The following is a 23,612-nucleotide window of genomic DNA, read 5'->3' on the forward strand; positions in this document are numbered from 1 at the left end:
GTCTTTATTTTTACTTTTGTTTTGGTAACAAGGAAATATTTATTAGTACTTCATTACTTTAAAAATTTTTTTTTTCATTTATTTCAGAGTGTGTGTGTGGGGAGAGAGAGAGAGAGAGAGAGAGAGAGAGAGAGAGAGAGAAAGAGAAACAGCACTGGGGATCGAGTCCACAACTCAGGCATGTGCCCTTGACCAGAATCGTACCTGGGACCCTTCAGTCCGCAGGCTGCTACTCTCTCCACTGAGCCAAACCAGTTAGGGCTAGCAGGCTAATTAAATTGAGAATTTTGTATGGCCCATAAATGATGTCATAAATATCTAAATGACCCTTGGCATAAAAAAGGTTCCTACCCCCGTTGTAGAGTAAAGGGAATGTGTGATATGGACCCAACATCCACCATCATACGTGTAAACGGAACCTTAGGAAAATAGTGCTGAGTGCAGCACTGTTCCTAAATTCACTCGTTCCTGGTTTATTTGGGTACTATCTAAGAGACACGATTTGTTATTATTTGCATTCTGGCTGTGTCTCTAGGAAAAGCAACCACTTGACTGTTCAATTTTTAAGTTAGTTTTTTCATCTTTTCTGCCCAGAAAAATCTGTTGTCTCCTTATGCAGCCTCTTGGGCATGGATGAACTGAGGGGTTCAGTGGGGAAATGAAAATGTAATACTATTATCAAACATTCGCCATGGAATGTACTTCACCACCTTAAACAGAAAAGGTGGCTTTACTTACCTGAGTTTGAAAACTGGGTGACTTGGGCCCTTAAATCACCTCCACCCCTTTAATTTGCCTATGGTTTTCCTGGACTCTTGTAAAAGGAAATGAAGGTTTAAAAAATAAAAAATTAAAAAATTTTTTTAAAAAGCCAGACGTTCTGAGGCCTGATTTTCCCTCTGTCTGAGTATGGAGCTTTAGTCCAGACCCTCCTGAGTTGTCTGGTTTTTTTAAACAGGAGGACTGTTGCTTCCTTAGTGTTAAGACGTTCCCTGCTCTGTGAGGAATTTTTATTTGTAAGGGGTATGTGCATTCCCTCTCTGATCCTTCTCTCTGCACACAAGATGCTGCGGTAAGACTGTGCCCCCAGGTTGCAATTTAATCAGCAGCCTGAAGGGAGTGCTGCTGCGCCGGAGCAGAGTATCCTACAGACATGGAGGCGGAGAGGGCCGTGCTGATGCTGACCATGCTGTTGGCCAAGAAGGTGGCTGATGACACCATCCTCGGTCCCTGATGTCTTTCACACAACAGTAAGTTTTATTAACCAGAACCTACTCGCCTATGTGAGAAACTTGGAAATGAGATGGACTGAGTGGGTGGATGGCTGCAAAAGCATGTCTGGTTATAACTTGATATGGTGGCAGCAGTTAGCTGCCTTCCATGGAGGGGCAGCCATGACCATTTAAACAAAGTTATTGGAGAAGAAAAGCACAAGATAATAGCTGTTTATTTCTCACTGTTTTAAAGGTGATGTTTTAAGCTGGTGGCCCATTTAGAAATCTCTACATTAATACTATACTTGAATGAAAATGTCAACTTACACGTATTTGAACAAGCTTCCTCCCATCCTCTAAATCCATCTTTCCTTTGTGCCTTTATTTCTGCTGTATAGGTCTCCATTTGAAAATTAAAGGCAGATTGTAAGGCAAAAGAAAAAAACACAATGTTTTTGTTTAAAAACACACACACACAAACTCTACCTAAAGTCTTTAAATTCTCATCTCTCATCTTTTCAAGCAGGAGATATGTCAGGTCTGTGGTTCAGCTCAGTCTGCCTCTCAACTTCTTGCCTTACCCTGTACAGCACAGGACCAACTGTGCTTCCCTGCAGCATAAATCTTTTTGCTTCTCACAGTGGTATCTTTATTCCTTTATTGTCCTCTCTACCTAGATTCCTATCACGCTCCCTTCCACTTGAACTTCCTCTCTGGCCTTTGCTAACTCAGAATCTCTACTAGATGGCCTCCTTTGCCTGATTGTCTTTTCAAGCAGGATATATGCCTATCTTTAATCCCTGCATCAGTTACAGTTCTGGCAAGCACAAGTTGATCAATAAGTAATTGCTAACTAAGCAAGTTTAACAAATGAGTACCAGTGACATCGGTGTGGTAATCTCCAAGTTGCAGTGTCCCGGTGTGAGGGCATGAGGCATTTTCCTGTCTTGTAAGTGTCCTAGGTTACTGCAGATAGGCGGTGGTTGGAGGTTGTTTGAGGCATTGAGACCGACTTTTATGTTATTATTTAAAAAAACAACAACAACACACACATAAAACTTGTAATCTGACTCTATTTCAGACCTCTTTATGTAGGAAATAGGGATGTGGAATCTTGCTTGAATAATTTCTGTAGCTTAAATATTTGGGACAACATATGTGCAATTCTACAAGAATCTAAATTCTAATATGCTTTTTCTATAGAAATAGCATCTTCACACTTATGTAGAGTATAAAATACTTGTAAAAATTGACAGTATTAAATATCTTACATTGTCATTATATTTGCAGGAAACATAAACTCAACTAAGGTCATAGTACCTATGATTGCAGACTGATTAGGAGAGTGAAGAGTTCATTCACATTTAAAGAAAGCAGCAGCACATAACGGTGAGTGTAACTGATTGACATCTCTGTTAGGGATGTGGATAAATATCTTCTAAAGGAATTATGGAGTTATATTATTTTAATACTATTTTATTAAAAAATACAAATAGTATTTTATATTTAATATATGTTTTGAGTTTTCAAGAAGTAAAGCAAGACTGAATTTTTAAACACTATTAGCATATTCTGTCCCAAGAGAATATGATTCTCAAGAGAATGGCACAAACCACATATAGAATTCCTCTAAATATGTAACCAAACACCGTATTTTCTTCAATTAGATAAATGTCTGGTGTTATGTTTCTATAATTTATGTAAATTGCAACCATAGACCTATAATTACCCTATTTAAACTTGGCTGGTTCCCCAAAGACTTCTTAGAAGAAAACTTAGAATAATAATTAATGCCTATCTTTTCAGAGCCACTGGGAGTGCGGTACTCTAGGTTGTAATTTTTGTAAGTATCTAGTTTTGCATATTTCTCCTAGACAGGAATATTTTTACATTAAGTGGGAAGATAATTAGGAAAAACATGTTTTTGTGTGTATTTGTGAATATTATGGTAAAGGACATTTGAAATAGCTATTTAAAGCCAAACAATAATCTAACTTTTATTTTAAATCATTAAAATGCAATATTTAAAAAAAAGAAGTTGGAATGAAACCTGGATCTTTTAGCTTCTACCCTAAATCCACCCATTCCTCCAGTACTATACAGCCACTACTTTCTGTCTCTATAGATTTCCCTACTCCAGACATTTCATATAAGTCAAATTGTGTATTTGGCTATTTGTACTGGCTTCTTTCACTTAGCATAGTTTTTGAGGTTCATCCATTTTTTATCATGTGTCAGTATTTTATTTTTTTGTGTGGCCAAATATTATTGGCATTACATGTGGCATTATTTACATATTTTGCACATTCATTTGATGGGACATTTATTAATTAGTGTCTCCATTTATTATTTTATTTTTTATTTACTGAGTTTAGAAAAAGAAAGGGGGGAGGAGAGAAAGAGGAGGAGGAGGGGAGAGAGAGAGAGAGAAACATCTATTTGTTGCTCTACTTATTTTTGCATTCATTGGTTGCTTCCTCTATGTGCCTTGACCAGAGATTGAACCCACAACCTTGGTGTATCAGGAGGACGCTCTAATCAACTGAGCTACCTGGCCAGGGCTAATTAAGGTCCTTTTAATTAAAACCAGTATTTACTATGTAGCAAAAGATCATGTCAGCTATACCTTTTATTACTGGGCTTTTATGCATTGGGGAGAAAATATCCAAAGTTAAAGTCTGAGTAGCTTTCTGGTACTATGAAGCACCAAATAATAAAGCAATAAAAGGGTAATATGAAAATTGACCCTAAGGTGGAACAACTGGTCACTAGGACACACACTGACCACTAGGGGGCAGATGCTCAACACAGGAGCTGCCCCTTGATGGTCACTGCTCTTCCACAGGAGCGCCGCTCAGCCAGAAGCCAGCTCATGGCTGACCAGCGCAGTGGCAGTGCTAAGCCGTTGGTCGGACATCCCCCGAGGGCTCCCAGGCTGCCAGAGGGATATCTGACTGCCAGCTTAGGCCCAATATCCCAGGGAGCGGGCCTAAGCTGGCAGGTGGACATCCCCTGAGGGGTCCCGGACTACGAGAGAGTACAGGCCAGGCTGAGGGAATTCCCCCCCACCCTCCCGCCAAGTGCACGAATTTTCGTGCACCAGGCCTCTAGTGTGATATAAAAGGGAAGCAGATTCTCAGTCCAGTTGTTCTTCAAGGAAACTGGAAGACTGATTTAATTCTGTCTGTCCACAAATTACATAAAAATCACTAGGTGCCATTAGGAAAAAGTGAAAATGAAGTGTGTTTGTAAGGTTGTTGGTGGGAAGTTTCCTATTCACTGAGAATAATAAAGGGACAAACAGAGGAGGAAAAGAGATACATAGAGGAGTGATTAAAAAGTATTAGTGCTGTAACTTCATAAGTTATCTTTATTTCTCTTGAGAGCCTTGATTAACAAATTAGAGATCACAGAGACCTACAAGCAAATGTAGTTGCAAGAGCCTGAAACTGGAGTAAGGAGATGTAAATTTGAGTCCTGTCCATCACTTATAGTGGTGTTTCCTTCAGCAAGACAGTTAAGCTACCATTTCCTTCTCTGCTAAAAGTGGCAATATTTCACTGACAACTGCTGTGAAGATTAAATCAGGTGATGGGAGCACCAGGATAGATGTTTACTTTCAGTTGGTTCCCCAGAAGCCCAGTCTGGGGTCTGGTAGCAGATAGAGTCCCTAAGAAATATTTGTTGTGAGAATAAATGAAGCATATGATAAATTATTTTACCACTCTTTGCACTTTTGTAGTGTACCACTTCCTCTTGAGCATTTTTTTCTCCCCATTGACCCCGATCGGGGTGGCTTTTCCCCCGGCCAGCCAGCCAGCCAACCTCCCTCAGCCCCTCCCCCCGGCCAACCTCCCACAACCCCGATTGGCCCTGATCGCCAGCCAGGCCGAGGGACCCCACTTGTGCACAAATTCATGTACCGGGCCTCTAGTAAAAATATAAAAACCTAAGACACTTGATTTTTTCCACATATTTTACCACTCTTTGCACTTTTGTAGTGTACCACTTCCTCGTGAGCATTTTTTTCTCTTTGTGCACCATCCTTCTTAGAAAACTCCACAAACACAATCTGAAGTTAGTATAAACCTGAGTCTTTCTCCAGATGAAAATGACAGTGGTGTAAATGATCTTGTAACTAGGCCTATACTGGTCAGCCAGCTGATATAACACAATGATCACTTCCAAGAGTTAAAGCTTTTTGATTTTCAACAAGTCTTGGATTTGGCAAAGGAAATTTACCTGTCTTCTCACATTCAGTATAAGGCACTTTGAATTTGTATAAATCATTTAAATGGAGTTCATAGGCACACCCTAATTTATATTTTGGTTAAGTCTAGATTCCCATATAATGAAGCCGGTTTGTTTAAAGCAAGATAGACCTGTAAATATTTAATAGGATAAACCCAAATCAGATTATCTATACCAGTGGTTCTCAACCTTCCTAATGCCGTGACCCTTTAATACAGTTCCTCATGTTGTGGTGACCCCCAACCATAAAATTATTTTCATTGCTACTTCATAACTGTAATGTTGCTACTGTTATGAATCATAATGTAAATATCTGATATGCAGGATGGTCTTAGGCGACCTCTGTGAAAGGGTCATTTGACCGCCAAAGGGGCCGTGACCCACAGGTTGAGAACCACTGATCTATGCTAATAAAAGCCTAGGTGACCGTCACACCCTTACGTCATCACAAGATGGCGCCCCCACATCATCACAAGATGGCCACCACAAAGATGGTCACCCCACGTCATCACAGGATGGCTGCTCCATGTCGTCACAAGATGGCCGCCACAAGATGGCCGTCAGGGGAAGGCAGTTGGGGGTGAACAGGCCAGCAGGCGAGGGCAGTTGGGGACGATCGGGCTGGTAGGGGAGTGGTTAGGGAGTGATTGGGCTGGCAGGCAGAAGCGATTAGGGGCTGATCAGGCAGGCAGGCAGGCAAGCAGTTAGGGGCCAGCAGTCCTGGATTGTGAGAGGGATGTCCAATTGCCGGTTTAGGCCCGATCTCTACAGGAGATCGGCAGTCAGACATCCCCCGAGGGGTCCCAGATTGGAGAGGGTGCAGGCTGGGCTGAGGGACACCCCCCCCCGCCAGTGTGTGATTTTCATGCACTGAGCCTCTAGTCCTATATAATAAAAGGCCAGTGACCATAACAACATAATGACCAGAACGACCGATCAACCAGTTGCTATGAGGTGCATTGACCACCTCTTGGTCCCTCCCCCCAGCCCGCAGGCTACAATCACTGGATGGCAAACAGGGAACCACGGGTGAACCGAGGTGGGTGGCAGCGGGGTGGGACTGGGGACTGACAAGCAGGCAGAAGGCAGACCTCTTGGTCCCTCCCCCCAGCCCACAGGCTCAGATTGCTGGATGGCAAACGTGGAACCACGGGGAACTGGGGTGGGCAGTGGCTGGGCAGGACTGGGGACTGGCGAGCAGGCAGAAGATGGCCCTGATTGCAGGCTAGACCTAGGGACCCTACCCGCATAAGATTTCATGTGCTGGGCCTCTAGTATGAGATAGGCGATTTTCTTACCAGAAAATACCAGAGAGCCACTGTGTTGTCCTCAGCAGTCAAAACATATTTAGGCCGAAACCGGTTTGGCTCAGTGGATAGAGCGTCGGCCTGCGGACTGAAAGGTCCCAGGTTCGATTCCGGTCAAGGGCATGTACCTGGGTTGCGGGCACATCCCCAGTGGGAGATGTGCAGGAGGCAGCTGATCGATGTTTCTCTCTCATCGATGTTTCTAACTCTCTATCTCTCTCCCTTCCTCTCTGTAAAAAATCAATAAAATATATTTAAAAAAATATTTTAAAAAACAAGCAAACATATTTAGTAAATATCTACTGTGTTCCAGGCATTGTGCCAGGCTTTGGGAATACTATGGTAAGTAAACCAAGACATCTCCCCTCAGCCCATGAAGTGGAGCATAGGGTCTAGTGGGAGAGAGAGAGATTTAAATTAAATAATCCCACAAATGAGGGAGTAGTCACAGATTGAGTGGGATGTAAATAGCCTGGGTCCATGGTCGGCAAACTGCGGCTTGCGAGCCACATGCAGTTCTTTGGCCCCTTGAGTGTGGCTCTTCCTAAGCCTTAGGAGTACCCTAATTAAGTTAATGACACTGTACCTACCTATATAGTTTAAGTCTAAAAAATTTGGCTCTCAAAAGAAATTTCAGTTGTTGTACTGTTGATATTTGGCTCTGTTGACTAATGAGTTTGCCAACCACTGGTCTGGGTGAAAGGAACAAGGTTCTATGAGAACACCCAAGAGGGGAACCCAAGCTAGAACAGAAGTGGGTTGATCAAAGAAGCTTACACAAGGAAGTGAAACTTAAACCAAAGGAAATGCAGGAGCTAATGGGGGAGGAAAATAGTGAGGAGAGCATAGTATGCTGGGGAAATAGCATGTGCTAAGGTTGACCATGTGGCCAGGGGAGCTGGGCAAGTGTGCCAGACTGAGGAAGCACCAAGGAGTTTAGGAAAGAGGAGTGGACATAGAAAGGTCAACAAAGGTCAGAGTCAGCAGGGCTCTAAAAGTCATATGAAAAATTCTTATCTTTAGTATCTTTTGAATAATGAGAACCTGTAGAGGAGTTTTGTTTCATTTTGCTTATGTTGTTGTTACATCACCTAGATCAAGATATAAAACATTTCCATAATTTCAGAAAGTTATTTAATGTCCCCTTTGAGTCAATATAAACTCCCTCCCCGCAACAAGGGAGCCACTATTCTTTTATTACCTTAGATTATTTCTTTCTGGCCTAGAACTCATAGGAATGGAATCATACAGTCTATATACCATTGTGTCTGGCTTATTTCATTTAACATTATGCCTTTAAGATTCATCCATGGCATTACATGTAACAGAAGATTTAGAAGGGTTTGACTCAAAAAGGAAACAAAAATGTAAACCTTAGTCGCAGCTCTTAACTACTGGATTTAGGGGAGATTTGTAGTTATCAGAATTAGGTGACATGGTAGTTTAAGGGATACTTGCATACTTGCTCTTCTCCAACTATATTCTTTTTTAAAAATATATATTTTATTGGTTTTTTTACAGAGAGGAAGGGAGAGGGATAGAGAGTTAGAAACATCAATGAGAGAGAAACATCGATCAGCTGCCTCCTGCACACTCCCTACTGGGGATGTGCCCGCAACCAAGGTACATGCCCTTGACCGGAATAGAAACCTGGGACCCTTGAGTCCACAGGCCGACAATCTATCCATTGAGCCAAACCGGTTAGGGTTATATTCTTATTTCTCAACTTAGGATTCTTTTTCTGCCTTCTCTTCATTGCATGGAAAGACTCTCGAACATCAACCATTAGTGAATTTCATCCCAGTTTGTTGCCAAAATAAAAGGGTCTTTCTTATACTTTCTTGGGATAAATGCAAGAAATATCTGCTCAATGAGATTATTGTTTTAGCTTAATGAAAGGAATGGCAATTTCATATTTTTAAATGCATCTGAACAGGCAATGAGATTGTAGGCTTGTAATATTGTCTTTATTCATACAATGACCAGACTAATTAATCTCTAAGATCCTTAAAGTTATATGAATTGGATCAATTAGTGGTGGTTTTGTTGACTGGCCTCTATTATCTTTCCCTAGAGCTGCATTTCAATGGAAATGTCGAGAGGAAAAAAAGAAAGAAAGGAAGAAAAAAGAAAGAAAGAAAGAAAAACTTTTTAGCTGTGTGGCCTTTGAAGGTTTGAAGATTCAGGTATATGTAAGCATCAGATAACATCTTTTACTTAAAAAACAAACAAACAAACAAAAGAAACATGAAATTGCTTTGCAAATGTTAATGATTATTGTTACTATCAATTCTTATTAGTGACTTTATTCACTTCAAAGGTACATTGTTAATGCTTTTGTTTTACTATATGTGAATCCTTTAACTTTGATTATATATTTACTTAATTGCTATGATTAGCATGTGGAAGTCTACTAGTATAATTCCTCTATATTGAAACATATGGGAGCTTCCTGTCAAGACATCAAAATTATAACTAAACTACAGAACAACCATCATTCAGAATCACCTGAAATCTGGCTGAATGGAAGTGCTACAACTACAGAATTAAAGAAGAGGCCACATTGAGACTGGTAGGAGGGGCAGAGACACAGACTGGGCTGGTCACACCTACATATTTTATGAAATGTTAAAGGGTCTTCTTTAAGAAGAAGAAGAAAAAAAGATAAAAAATATGAACACCAAAATGGCAATAAATACCTATCTATCAACAATTGAATCTAGAAAACAAAATGAACAAGAACAACAAAAATAGACTTACAGATTCAGAGAACATTTTGACAGTCGTCAAATGGGAAGGCAGTTGGCAGGGTGGGTAAAAAAGGTGAAGGGATTAAGAAGTACAAATTCGTTGTTACAGAATAGTCATGGGGATGGAAAGTACAGCATAGGGAATCTATAATAATAAAAGTGTAATATGCTAATTAGACCAGACAGCCGAACGACCTTCCAGACGTCCTTCCAGATGACCTTCCAGACGAAGCCAGGGCTGCAAGGGCTGAGGCAAGCTGCCACAGCTGTGAGGGCCAAGCCCCTTGCACGAATTTCGTGCATCAGACCTCTAGTATAGTCAATAATATTCTAATAACTATGTATGGTGTCAGATGGGTGTGAAATTATCAGGATGATCACTTAGTAAGTAATGCCTAATCACTGCATTGTACACCTGAAACTAATATAATAATAATGTATGTCAACTGTAATTGAAAAAAATTTTAAATTATTTTTAAAAAGAAACATAGCCCTAGCTGGTTTGGCTTAGTGGATGGAGCATTGGCCTGCGGACTGAAGGGTCCTGGGTTTGATTCCAGCCAAGGGAACATGCCCGGGTTGCGGGCACGATCCCCACTATGGGGTGTGCAGGAGGCAGCTGATCTGTGATTCTCTCTCATTGCTGTTTCTACCTCTCCCTCGCCCTTCCTCTTTGAAATCAATAAAAATATATATTTTTTAAAAAAACATAAAATTATTGTATTGGCTAAAATTATTGTAAATATTACTATTTCATTCTTGTATGAAGAGGGTTTTTAAAAATCTTCTTTTGCTTTAAAGTATGAAAGGATATAAAGTGAAAAGTTTCTTCCAGCCCATTCCCTTTCCTCATGCAACCAATTTGCTAGTTACTTAGGTAGCCTTCCACAAAAGTTTTATACAAATAAGTGTATATACTTAACTGCATTTCCTTTTCTGGGGGTACAGATGCTAACTTTTTCTTCTTTTTTTAGCATATAATGAACTTCAGAAAAAAAATGGAAATTATTTTTGGCACATAATGAGCTTCTTTATCAGAAAAAACATGAGTAACTACTTCATAGAGTTTATGTGAAAATTAAATAAAGTTAACCTATGTAAAGCACTTAGAAAAATGCCAGGCATGTTGTAACCTCTATGTTAGTTTTGTTGTTAACCTTCACCCAAGGGTTTTTTCCCCATTGACTTTTAGAGAAAGTAGAAGAGGGAGGGGGCCCATGGGGTCAGCGTGAGGCGCCCCTGTGCTCCTAGGGCATTTCTACTGCTGCACCAAGAGGACACCCATCTTCTTTGGACTTGGAATTCCTGGAGAGCTGCATTTATGAACAACTAGTGATAATTTCTTAAGTCCTACCCTCTTCATTTTCCTTTGTGTTGTGTTTTGGAACATCCAAAAACTATAAAGATGAACAACATTAGTAATGAAGAGTTTGACTGCCATTTCCTCAATGAGGGCTTTACTGCCAAGGACCTTCTAGACCAGTGGTTCTCAACCTTGGCTGCACATTAGAATCACCTGGGAATCTTTTTAAAATCCTGATTTCTGGGCCTCATCCTCCGGAAATTCTGTTTCTTTGTTATGGGGTGGGGCCACAACATTAGTAACAAAAAAACAGAATTTCGGGAGGATGAGGCCCAGAAATCAGGATTTTAAAAAGACACCCCATAACAAACAGAATTTCTGGAGGATGAGGCCCAGAAATCAGGATTTTAAAAAGATTCCCAGGTGATTCTAATGTGCAGCCAAGGTTGAGAACCACTGTTCTAGACCAAAAAATTGATGAAGTCTCTTCTTCCAATGATAAGGATGCCTTCTCTGCTGCAGATCTGGGAGACATTCTAAAGAAACATCTGAAATGGTTAAAAGCTCTTCCTTGGTATACCCCTTTTATGCAGTCAAATGCAGTGATAGCAGAACCATAGGGAAGACTCTAGTTGTCATCGGGACGGGATTTGACTATGCCAGCAAGACTGAAATACAATTAGTGCAGAGTTTTGGGGTGCCTCCCGGGAGGATTATCTATGCAAATCCTCGTAAACAAGTGTTTCTGATTAAATATGATGCCACTAATGGAATCCAGATGATGACTTTTGATAGTGAAGTTGAGTTGATGAAAGTTGCTAGAGCACATCCAAAGGCAAAGTTGGTCTCAAAGATTGCAAAGCAGTCCATCATCTCAGTGTTAAATCTGGCGCCATACTTAAAAAGAGCAAGCTTCTTTTGGAACAGGCAAAAGAGCAAAACATTGATGTCATTGGTGTCAGCTTCCACATGGGAAGTGGCTGTACTGACCCTGAGATCTCCATCTCTGATGCCCCCTGTGTCTTTGACATGGGAGCTGAGGTTGGTTTCAACATGTATCTGCTGGATATTGGAGGTGGCTTTCCTGGATCTGAGTATGCAAAGCTTAAATTCGAGGAGATCGCCTGTGTAATCAACCCAGTATTTTCCAACAGACTCAGGAGTGACATTCATAGCTGAGCCAGGCAGATACTATGCTGCATCAGCTTTCACGCTTGCAGTTAATATCATTGCCAAAAAAACTGGTATCAAAGGGACAAACAGGTTCTGATGATGAAGATGAGTTAAGTGAAAAAACCTTTATGTATTATGTGAGTGATGGAGTATATGGATCATTTAATTGCATCTTCTATGATCATGTGCACGGGAAGCACCTTCTGCAGAAGCATCCCAAACCAGATGAGAGGTATTCTTCATCCAGCATGTGGGACCAACCTGTGACAGCCTTGATCGCATTGTAGAGTGCTGCGGCTTACCCAAGATGCATGTGGGGGACTGGATGCTCTTTGACAACATGGGTGCTTACACTGCCGCTGCTTCTATTCTCAATGGATTCCAGAGGCTGACCATCTATTATGTGATGTCAGGGTCGGCATGGCAACTGATGTGGCAAGTCCAGAACAACTTCCAGCCGGAGGTGGAGAAGCAGAAACACCAGCGCTCTACTTGTGTCTGGTGCCTGGGAGAGCGGGATTTCAGCTCCTGTTAATGTGTAGATGCTATTCTTGTAGCTGTTATGCAAGTGAAGCTTGACTTAAGGGACTTGGGGAGACCATTTAACTTAATTATGGATAATTTTGAAATGTCTTTGTAAGTGTGGTTGGCACAAATGGAAGAAGGTGGAAGGCCTAGGTGACGGGGTCATACTTATCTGTGTTCCTATGGAAACTATTTGAATGTTTGTTTTATCTGGATTTTTATTCAATTTTCAAACATGCTACTGCAGAGTGCCCCTTAGCTGCTGGGCAAGCATTTGTAGCTTGTGCATTGGCAGAACAGGCCAGAGGCTTAGTGTTGTGACCTGTTTTAACAACGAAGTACCTTGAGAATTTTAAAAATAAAATAAACATTTATTTTTATTCATTTCAGAGAGGAAGGGAGAAGGAGAGAGAGATAGAAACATCAATGATGAGAGAGAATCATTGATTGGCTGTCCCCTGCACAACCCATACTGGGGATCTGGCCCGAAATCTGGGCACGTGCCCTGACTGGAATCGAACTGTGACCTCCTGGTTCATAGGTCGACACTCAACCACTGAGCCACACCGGCCAGGCTCTATATTAGTTTTTTATTGCTGTGTAACAAATTACCAAAAAGTTAGTGGCTTAAAGCAATAACCATGTATAACCTCACAGTTTCTATATGTCAGAGTATGGGTATGGCTTAGCTGGTTTCTGTGCCTGGGTCTCACAATGCTGACATCATTGTGTCAGCTGGGCTGCTTTCTCACCTGTACACTCAACAGGAAAGAATTTTCTTCTAAGTGCTCTCAAGCTGTTGGCAGCTGTAGAATTCATGGCAGCTTGCTTCTTCAAAGCTGATGGGAAAGAGAGTCTGCTGCTTGGAGGATCTGTCCTCAGGGAATGCGTATGTTCTCTGTTTTGTTTTTTTTTTAAATTAAGATATAATCCATATATTATAAAATCTACCCTTTTAAACTGTATAATTTGTGGGTTTTAGTATATTCACAAAGTTGTGCAACTAACAGCATATCCAGTTCCAGAATATTTTCATCACCCCAAAGGTAATCCTATAATTAATTAGCAGTCTGTCCTCATTCTCTCCTCTCCCAGCCCCTGGTAATCACCTATCATCTGTTCCTATGAATTTGCCTATTTTAAACTTTCATATGAATGGAATAATACAATATGTGACTTTTTGTATCTGGTTTTTCTCTTAACATAATCTTTTCAAGGTTCTTCCACATGGTAGCATGTATCAATATTTCACTCCTTTATATGGCTGTATTCCATTGTATGGATATACCCTATGGTAGATATTTAGGTTGTTTCCAGTCCTTTGCTATTACAAACACTTGTCCCATTACAAACAACAGTGGATATCCTTGAATAAACATTAAGAATAAATAAACATTAAGAATGTGAATGAATATGTATATCTGTATTATAAATTTCTAGAAGTAAAATTGTGAAGTCAAAGGTTTATGCATCAGTAATACTGATATTATTGCTGAGTTGTACCATTTATATCCTGTCTTTTAAAGTACTGTTTGAGGAGGTGATATGAAATGGCAAAGTGGAAAATGCACTGGGTTCTGGACTTTGTTTTGCCACTAAGAAGAGAGGTTAGCATACAGCAGTTATTAAGAGCATGGGCTTTGGAGGCAGACTGCCTGGGTTAGAATCTTGGTTCTGCCATTTATGATCTAAATGACCTTAAGAAAGTTAAATACTCTGTCTCCGTTTCCTTATCTGTAAAATAGAGATAACATTAGTACTTTGTGTGGGGATTAATGAGACAATACATTTAATACTCTTATAACAGTGCTTGACTTATAGAAAGTACTCGATGCATGTTAACTGTAATTATTAGTTTGCTGTGTGATCTTGGGCTACTGCCCTTTCCTATTTATTTATTTTATTTTTTCCATCACCATTTGTCTCCTCTCCCCCTCCCCCTGCCCCCGCAATCACCACACTGTTGTCCATGTCCATGAGTTCTTTTTTGTTCAATCCATTCACTTCCCTCAACACTCCCCGCCGCCCCCCCCATGCTTTTTTATTTTTAAAATGAGTTGAATTGGATTATTTTCATGTTTCAAAATTTTAAAAATGAAATTGTGGTCCCTGGGTATTTAATGATATACTCTCATATTCTCTAATGTTCCTTGTGTTGTTGTTGAGGGTAAGGGACATCATAGGTTTTATACTTCTAACCTTTGGTAGCCGGTGCCCCAGATCCATGTACTACATCTGTGGTAGCTCTTCCCCTTGCACACCTCCCCTTCCCCCATACATACTGGATATCTATATGCATACATATATACACACACATATGTATATCCTCTTTTTCTCACCGTGTTAATTTTCCTGAGATAGGTAGGATTTACCAAATGTATGCCCCTCTATCCCTCTCCTAGAGCTGACTCTTCACTTAACCTGTAGGTCTCCATTTAGCCATCACTATTGACTCTAGTATATGTGCTGCCGAAGCGAGCACAACTATTGACTCTAGTTTTAGATATATTCCCCATTGAACCATAAAGTCAAAGGAGGTAACCATGTCCACTTGCTTCAGGGTTACATCTTCAGCACATAGCAATGGTTAGCACCCATTAAACAACTAAAAAATATTATAACATTGAATATTAGTAATTAGTAATATCCAGCAGAACCTGAATTTTTTTGCTATCTATGATAATTGACTATGTAGTTAAAATTATGTTAGAGATTTCCAATTTTCTTATACCTTATAATGTATAATACTGATTCATTAAAAAAATTTTAAATAAATGATTTGTAATATAAAATTTTTATCATCACAAAATTTAAGATGTAGTCTCTGTGGAAGACTACTGGTTCTCTAGTCTTAGTTTTAGGTACCCTTTACCACCAACTGGTGTGTTTGCTTTATGCATAGCCTAGGACAGCCATGGGCAAACTACGGCCTGCTGGCCGGATCCAGCCCGTTTGAAATGAATAAAACTAAAAAAACAAAAAGACCGTACCCTTTTATGTAATGATGTTTACTTTGAATTTATATTAGTTCACACAAACACTCCATCCATGCTTTTGTTCCGGCCCTCCGGTCTAGTTTAAGAACCCATTGTGGCCCTCGAGTCAAAAAGTTTGCCCACCCCTGGCCTAGGATTTCTACCTTCCAGGCTGGCTGTTGATAAACAAATGAGGATTACCTTGATTGAGTAGTGGCACCAGTATGCAACTAGTTCATATTTATTATCTTTTAATCTGATAAAATTAGCTTTTAGGGATACTTTTAATAAACCAACAAAAATGTTCAGAGACCTCAACATTTGTTTCTGATCTTCTGTAGCCTCTTTTATATCAAGTAAAGTGCCTCTTCCTCCAAATTTAAAGTCACTTTTATCTTAAAATAATGAACATTTTGTTTCAATATAGCTCATGTTTTCATCAGTATTTTTTCATGTTTTTACATGAACTGTTTACTAAAAGGAATAATTGTTTTATTACACTCATTGTCCTTCCATTTACTCAGTTGATTCAAATATCCTTCCATTTACTCAGCTGATTCAAATAGGTGGGGCAAACCATGAGTAGCTTTTCCATATAGGCTGTTAAACAGGGATGTTTATCACAGGACATTGGAATTCAACTTTGATGTTGATCTTGAGGATGTTCTTTAAGTAGCAAGGCCTAGAGCAGAGGTGGGGAGCCATTTTTTTCTGCCAAGGGCCATTTGGATATTTCTGACATCATTTGCTGGCCCTACAAAATAATCATCTTAAAAATTAGCCTGCTATATTTGGTCAAACATTTAACTAACTCACCCCTAATGCTTTGGCAGGGCCAGACCAAAGGATTTCCCGGACCTTATATGGCCCGAGAGGTGAACATTCCCCACCCCTGGCCTAGAATTTTGTTATAATTATAGGTTTGGTCAGTCATCTCCTTGGGAGACCGCTGGAGTTTGAGAATTGAGACTTGGGGTTCCAATCCTGATCTTGCTGCCAGGAGACTGAACTAGGTGTCAATCCTCATGTCTTCATCCATAATGCATAAAGGTGCACAGGTGCTGTCAAGATCAGGTCTTGGAGAAGTAGTCAAGTGTAAGGACTTTGTGATGGAGTTAAACAGACCTGACTTCAAGTTCTGATTTTCATAACTTCATTTCGTTCAAGGTCTTGAAATACTTTTAAAAATCCGTATTTTAAATTGTGCATAACACCGGCATAGCACAGATATACCGGTTCCAGATTACCTTAATAAAGTCAGTTGTAATCATTTTGCAGGTGGAGAGACTGGTCTTCAGTTTGTAAAAAAAAAAAAAAAAAAAAAAAAGCAACATCTGTGAAGCTCAATCAAGCAAGGTATACCTATGGTATCTCCCTGGTAGTTATTGTGAGGATTAAATGAGGATGATGTAACTCGTCTTGTCCAGTGCCTAGCATATAGAAAGCAACCAGAAAATACTGTCTGTACTCAGTGATAGTGGTTTCAACCTAGTCAGCAAAAACTATTCAAAAGGCATTCCACTTGACTATTTTCAAGTATCACTTGCTATATATTTTTTTATTGTAATATATTTTATTGAAATTTTTATTTTTTATTTTTTTTTACAGAGAGGACGGGAGAGGGATAGAGAGTCAGAAACACCGATGAGAGAGAAACATCGATCAGCTGCCTCCTGCACACCCCCTACTGGGGAAGTGCCCGCAACCAAGGTACATGCCCTTGGCTGGAATCGAACCTGGGACCCTTGAGTCCGCAGGCCAACGCTCTATCCACTGAGCCAAACTGGTTAGGGCGCTGTAGATTTTTTAATGTGGCTACAAATGAATATATTTTTCTTCAGGATACACTCACCCTAGGAAACCAAAGACACCAAAGGAAAAACATTTAAGTCAGCAGCCCTCAGGCTCACCAGAACAAAATCCTGTAAACACTAGGCTGACGTCATACCAAAGGATCCCAGGTATTGGCTGCTTGCGGGAGGCGTACAACCGCTTCTAACTCCTTAAGATAAAAGAGTGGGGCCCAGTCGTTGAGCACTGACCCATGAACCAGGAGGTCAGGGTTCCATTGCCAGGTGGGGCACATGCCCGGGTTGCAGGCTCGATCCCCAGTGAGGGGCATGCAGGAGACAGCCGATCGAAAATTCTGTTATTATTGATGTTTCTCTCTCCCTCTCGCTCTTAAAAAGATAATATTTTTTAAAAAGATAAAAGAGTGGGGGGCTGGTGGAAGTAATCAACTGTAAAGAGGCACGATCCAGTGGGACTGGCACCGGGCTGAAGTCGGGTGAGGCTTTGCCGGAGGCGTTCAGGCTCCGGTGCTGCAGCTCGTCCTTATCTCCTCTACAGGCTTCTATTCGATCGCAGCTGTTCCACAGGGTGGGTCATTCCCCACCCGCTGCTCGAGTCCCGTTTTGGCTGGTGTGACGCCTGCGCAGACAAGGAAGGTAGTTTTCTTTCAAAATAGGAGACACCTGGCCGGACGCGCCTCCATGACCCGCAGCGCTGGTCGGCGCGGCCTCAGCACGGGCAGTTCGCCCTGAGGCCCCCCCCCCCCCCCCCGCGGCCGGCGGGCGTCGAGGTACTCGCGGGGCGTTGCGGTTGCCCCTTTTGGCGGGCTCCAGCGCCCGAGGCCCCGCCCCCCGGCGCCGTCGTATCGGCGCCCGCGGAGGTGGGCGCCGCGCCCCCATTGGCGGAGCGGCCCACGAGGACCCCGCCTCCTCCCAGCTCAGACGCGAGCACGTTGAGTGGCGGGGGCCGGCGAAGGACTGCGCGCGCGAGGAGCGGCTCGTGGGGCCGGGCGGCACGGTTGGGGCCCTCGAGAGGCTCCTGGGTCAGGAACGCGGCCCAAGGCCACAGGGCGGGGAGGGTGAGGGTGGGCTGAGAGCAGCTAGGCGGCCAGGCCGGCCCGCCGCCCCTTTCCCCCCACCCCCTTCACCTTGTTGGCAGAAGCTTCCTGGGCCGGCGCGATGGCGACTGCTGCGGAGACGGAAGCCACTCCGCCGACGACCTCGAGCTGCGAAAGTGGCGGCGGCGGCGGCGACGAGGAGATGAAGCGGGGCCTTCCGCAGCCCGAGTCTTCCCCACAAAATGGCGGCGGCGGCGGCGGCCCCAGCATCTGGGAGTCCGGCGGCGGCGGCGCCGCGCCCGAGGAGACGGCGACCGAGGCCACCGCGAGCGTCAGCCAAGAGCAGCCTCGGGACTCGGCTGAGGCGGGCGCGGGCGCGGCCGCTCTCCCCAAAGGCCCCGAAGAGCCCGAAAGACCCGTTAGGAGGATTTTTCAGATCCCCAGGAAGAGCAGAGAAAAGAAAGGTGGTGCTTCCCTCTCCCCCAACCCCTCTTCCTCTCTCCCCTCCATCTTTCCATTAGAATCTCTCGTCTCCTCTTCCCACACCCATCCGAGACGTAAACACGCAGGCAGCGCCGGCCGCCCAGCCGCTGCGCTTCGGGGCGAGAGGCAAGCGGGGGCGCCACGCTCCTCCGCTCCCCCTCTCCCCCTCTCCCCGTGGAAGCTGGAAGCAGCTCAGGTTTGAAGCGTTTCTGTAAAGAAAAGATGGTGCTCGGGGCCCCTCCCTCCACACCAGCCCCCGAAGGCAGAGAAGCCGGTGTGCCTCCTCAGGATGCTTCTGAGAAGTCTCACTGTGGAAGTAGCCCGTGGCCCTGGATTCTGGAGCTTTCTCCCAGGCCGTGCGTTGTTCAGAGGATCTCCAGTGCTTCTCCCTGTGGAAGTTCTTCAGCTCTTATGTGTCTCCTTGAAATGGGCCGGATGTCAGCGTCTTCCCTTAGATGTGATTCATGCACACTGCTCTTTTCCATCACACTTCATTTCCATGTAGATTTTTTTTTCTTGTTTTTTGAAGCGTTTGGTTAAATAGGCCTCTCTCTCTCACTCTCTCTCCCTTTAAATCCAAACTTCAGTGCATTTTTATATTGTATTTGAGAAGAATGGGAAGGTAGGCTCTTGGTGCAGTAACTTCCCTAGGGAAAAAAATAGGGAGAGGTTAGCTTATGCCCAAGAGTCACCAATTTGATATTGCATCTGAGAACTTCAGATAAAAAAAAAAATCCAGTCAAGTTTTTGGAGCCAATATGGGAACAGTGAGATGAACTACGTTTACCCTTTTTTTTTTTTTTTTTTTTAAACTTACTGCCATATTTGTGACACGTTTTAATGGAGATCAGAATTACTGTTTTCTATTATAGCACTATATTTTTGACTAGCCAGTGATTTGGGATGTTCTGGATTTAAACCCTCTTTTTTATTTACTGCGTGGTTCAGTTTGTCATGATTTACTTAGGAAAATAGAGGAAATTATTTATAGAAAACATTTCTAATTTAGTAAAGACAGGATCTGGAATGAAGCATGTGCTTCTTTCCATGTGCATAGCCAACTCCATTTGCCCAACTGAAATTGTTAGAGCCATTTTTCAGTTAGGTACACATACTGTTAATTTCTGTTTGGATGACAAAGCCAAGAAGATCCTTGTGGGAAAAAAGTGGTGGCAACGGTGAAGTTACCTTTTGTCCACCAGCATGAGGATGTTTCTAGAAATACTTTTTAAATGAGTTAATGTAATATTTTCCGGGTTCAAGAGGATGTTTGTAAAGGTCAAGGTTGTCAGTTCTTCTGGTTGAGTTGTATAGTATAGAGTATAGACTATATGAGGAAAGTTGATGCCCAGCCTAATTTATCAATTGATAGTAGGTTGGAAGTAAATTCAGATGGGCCCTCGTTAATATGGCTTATTGGCATATCATGGTTTATGATGTACCACCTTTTACCTTTTGATAGGATCAGAAAATTGGCCTAGAAACTTTCACAGTGGTTTGAAATGAGAGAAGGCACTAGAAAGTGTTGAGAGGCCCTGTGTTTTGTGTCTTTAAGATAAATTGTGAAGATGCTGTATTTGAACACACTAAAAGTGGATATAATTCAGGAATTAGGAAATATGAAACTTGTTTTCTCTCCTGAGTCTGATACTCTTTGGAGAAAATTTATATTTACCATTTTCACTTAGAGGCAAACTCAGGGAGGTTGTGGATAAGGAAAATATAACACAATGGACTTTTTCATGTGTAGTGGAAATGAGTAATTTTTAAGTTGTCTAAATATTTATACGCTGAGCAGCAGCTATTCAAATAGTGCAATCATTAAAATGATTTAAATGGAGCCTTTAAAATTAAATAAACAGCTATTTTACCACCATGGACTTTATTCTGTCCAAGCTGAGAGCAGTTGGTGCTTGGTGATAGAATTTAGTAGAAAAATTCAACTTTTCATTTTTATTTTTTCTAATTTTTAATTTTTTTCCCCTACGCCTCACCAGAGGATATTTTTCCATTGATTTTTTTAGAGAGTCGAAAGGAGGAGGAGAGACAGAAACATTGATGTGAGAGAGGCACATTGATTAGTTGCCTCCCGCATGCACCCCAACCAGGGCCAGGGATCAAGCCCACAACTGGTATGTGCCCTTGACCGGAATCGAACCCAGGACCCTTTTGGGGGCTGACGCTCTGCCCACTGAGCAAACCAGCCAGGGCTTCATTATTTAAAACAAAATGCTTTATCAGAAGCAGTGCAGCAGGTACTGTGAGTTTCACAATTAATTTCAAAATCATCTCTTGAAAGGTAGAAGATTTGGCTAGGTATAAGTCTACTAATCATGAGTAGTAGATCATTTTTAGTAGATACCTCTGCTTGAACTTTTCAAGTATCAATAGTTCTGTTGCATTCATATTTTAATACGGAAAACCTTTTCTTGTGGCTATGTTTTCCAGTGAAATTAAAGATTAGAACTTGAATATTTTTGGTTCCTTAAAGGTAAATACTATGTGAGTATAGTAACGTGTTGACTCAGTTTTCTTTATCTTGACAATAGGGTAACATCCAAAATACTGCCATTCCAATTAAGTAATGTCAAATACTTTATAATGTTTAATAAGTTGTAGGCATTACTCTAAGCAATTTATATGTGTTAAATCTCAACAATACTATGTGGTAGGTACTATTCCCATTTTATAGATGAGGAAAGTGAAGTACTGAGAGATTAAATAACTTGCCCAAGTCACACAGCTAGTAAATGGTGGAGTTGGAGTTTGAACCTAGGTGTAGAGTACCTGTCACTACTCAAACTGTAGCAAGACTTTTTTTTTTTTAAATATATGAGTTTTATTTAGTTTTTGATCTGATATATTTTTAAAAGCTTTGTTTTTTTAATGTATTTTTACTTATTTCAGAGAAGAAGGGAGAGAGAGAGAGAGAGAGAGAAACATCAGTAATGAGAGAGAATCATTGATCGACTGCCTCCTCCATGCCCCCTACTGGGGATTGAGCCCACAGCCTGGGCATGTGCCCTAGACAGGAATTAAACCTGGGAACCTTATTTCCACAGGCCAATGCTCTATCCACTGAGCGAAACCAGCTAGGGCAACAGTGTTCCTTTTTAACCTAAATTTAGAAATGTTTAGCATGTCTTCATCCATGGGGAATTGAGATTATGTTCATTATAAAATTAATACATTTAGTCAGTACTGACCGATTGAATGACCTATTGACTGGAAGAGTAAAATTTTACTCTAATATATGTTGTGTTATTTATTGGCTGGGCTGGTTTCTATAATAGTGTAAAGCACTGTTCTACATTTAAACAAATTGTAGAATTGCATTTTTTCAGTAGACATTTCACTATTGCCTTCTTTCTAAAATCTAATAGTGTAGGTCATCAAAAGTAAGTTAAAATGGTAATTGTATTTGATAGGGTTTTTCCCTCCAAAGTTTTTGGGAAATCACTTTCTGTAAAATGTGTTTTGGTTAATGGTATCTGTAGGGCACAAGATTAACTGCTCATGTATGGGTGTCTTGTGCATGTGTATCATCATGCACCTGCATCGATACTGGTCTAGTCTTGGGCTAATTCTCCTCACTTCCCATCTTTTCCCACAAAATTTGTAATTGTTTTTGGAGCTGTCTCCTTCTTGAGGAAATGTGCATGGTGTTTCAGTAGTTCTGTATGAATGACTAGGTTCTAAGTACCATTGATTTCCCTACATAGAAGTAAACCTGAGGCCCTAGTCGTTTTGGCTCAGTGGATGGAGCGTCAGCTTGCGAACTGAAAGGTCCCAGGTTCGATTCCGGTCAAGGGCACATGCCCAGGTTGTGGACTCGATCCCCAGTGGGGGATGTGCAGGAGGCAGCCAATCTATGATTCTCTATCATCATGGATGCTTCTATCTCTCTCTCCCTCTTCCTTCTTCTCTGAAATCAATAAAAATATATTTTAAAAAAAGAAGTAAACCTGAGAATGAAAGTGTAGACAGAATCTGGTTATTCACATAAAATGTTTGATAGGTGCATGTAAATTCTAGATAATGGAAGTAAAATTTTTTTGACCTTGTCCCTAGTCCAAAGAAAAAGTCAATAGTGTCATATTTGTACTTGTCTCTGTAGATCTCTGCCAGCGTATTCATTGCTAATTCTGCAGTATGTTCAACCTAGAATTAGAGATGAAACACCATTCCTAAAGTCTATAGCAGTTTTATTAGACTGAAGAAAAGTGATTTTTAAAGTAACTTAATTATTGTAAGGAACAAATGGATATTTATTGAGTTTTAATCATTAATACTAGTAGACTTCAGAGAGGTTGTATACAGAGAGAATTACAGACCACATGTGATCCCCAGACTTTTTGTTATTTCCTTTTCTTCCATGAATTAGTCACTTTAAATTGGAATGTATATTTCATATTATCCACTTGTGTGTTTTGAAAAGTGGTCCACCTTTTAAAAGTTTAGCTTGTTTTTGTGTATATGTACATAGTATTTTTTTTTTACATATACACAATCTTAATAGAAACACAAAGATCAGCATTGACAATAAATTGGTAAAGGTAATTGTGGAAAAATGTTCCTTTTTTATATATATTTTATTGATTTTTTACAGCGAGGAAGGGAGAGGGATAGAGAGTTAGAAACATCGATGAGAGAGAAGCATCGATCAGCCGCCTCCTGCACACCCCCTACTGGGGATGTGCCTGCAACCAAGGTACATGCCCTTGACCGGAATCGAACCTGGGACCCTTCAGTCCCCAGGCCGATGCTCTATCCAGTGAGTCAA

At 41.4% G+C, this 23,612-nt stretch overlaps 1 protein-coding gene and 1 pseudogene across 11 annotated transcripts in view; both read left to right on the forward strand.

The window, feature by feature from the left end:
* Positions 1-1,153: 1,153 nt before the first annotated feature.
* Positions 1,154-12,533, forward strand: LOC118668579 (annotated as a pseudogene).
* Positions 12,534-18,423: 5,890 nt separating this feature from the next.
* The window catches only part of TASOR (transcription activation suppressor), a 62,846-nt gene continuing 57,657 nt past the window's right edge, over positions 18,424-23,612 (forward strand). For 6 of the 11 annotated variants that reach the window (XM_036331853.1, XM_036331855.1, XM_036331854.1 and 3 more), the window contains exon 1: positions 18,425-18,810. In XM_036331853.1, coding sequence (XP_036187746.1) covers positions 18,468-18,810 — 343 coding nt within the window. In that variant the 5' untranslated portion in view covers positions 18,425-18,467. Of the gene's footprint in view, positions 18,811-23,612 lie in introns of all 11 variants that reach the window. The other 5 variants (XM_036331860.1, XM_036331859.1, XM_036331861.1 and 2 more) reach the window with 2 other exon arrangements.

The sequence above is a fragment of the Myotis myotis genome, unplaced genomic scaffold (assembly GCF_014108235.1).
Source record: "Myotis myotis isolate mMyoMyo1 unplaced genomic scaffold, mMyoMyo1.p scaffold_m19_p_13, whole genome shotgun sequence".
Taxonomy (NCBI): domain Eukaryota; kingdom Metazoa; phylum Chordata; class Mammalia; order Chiroptera; family Vespertilionidae; genus Myotis; species Myotis myotis.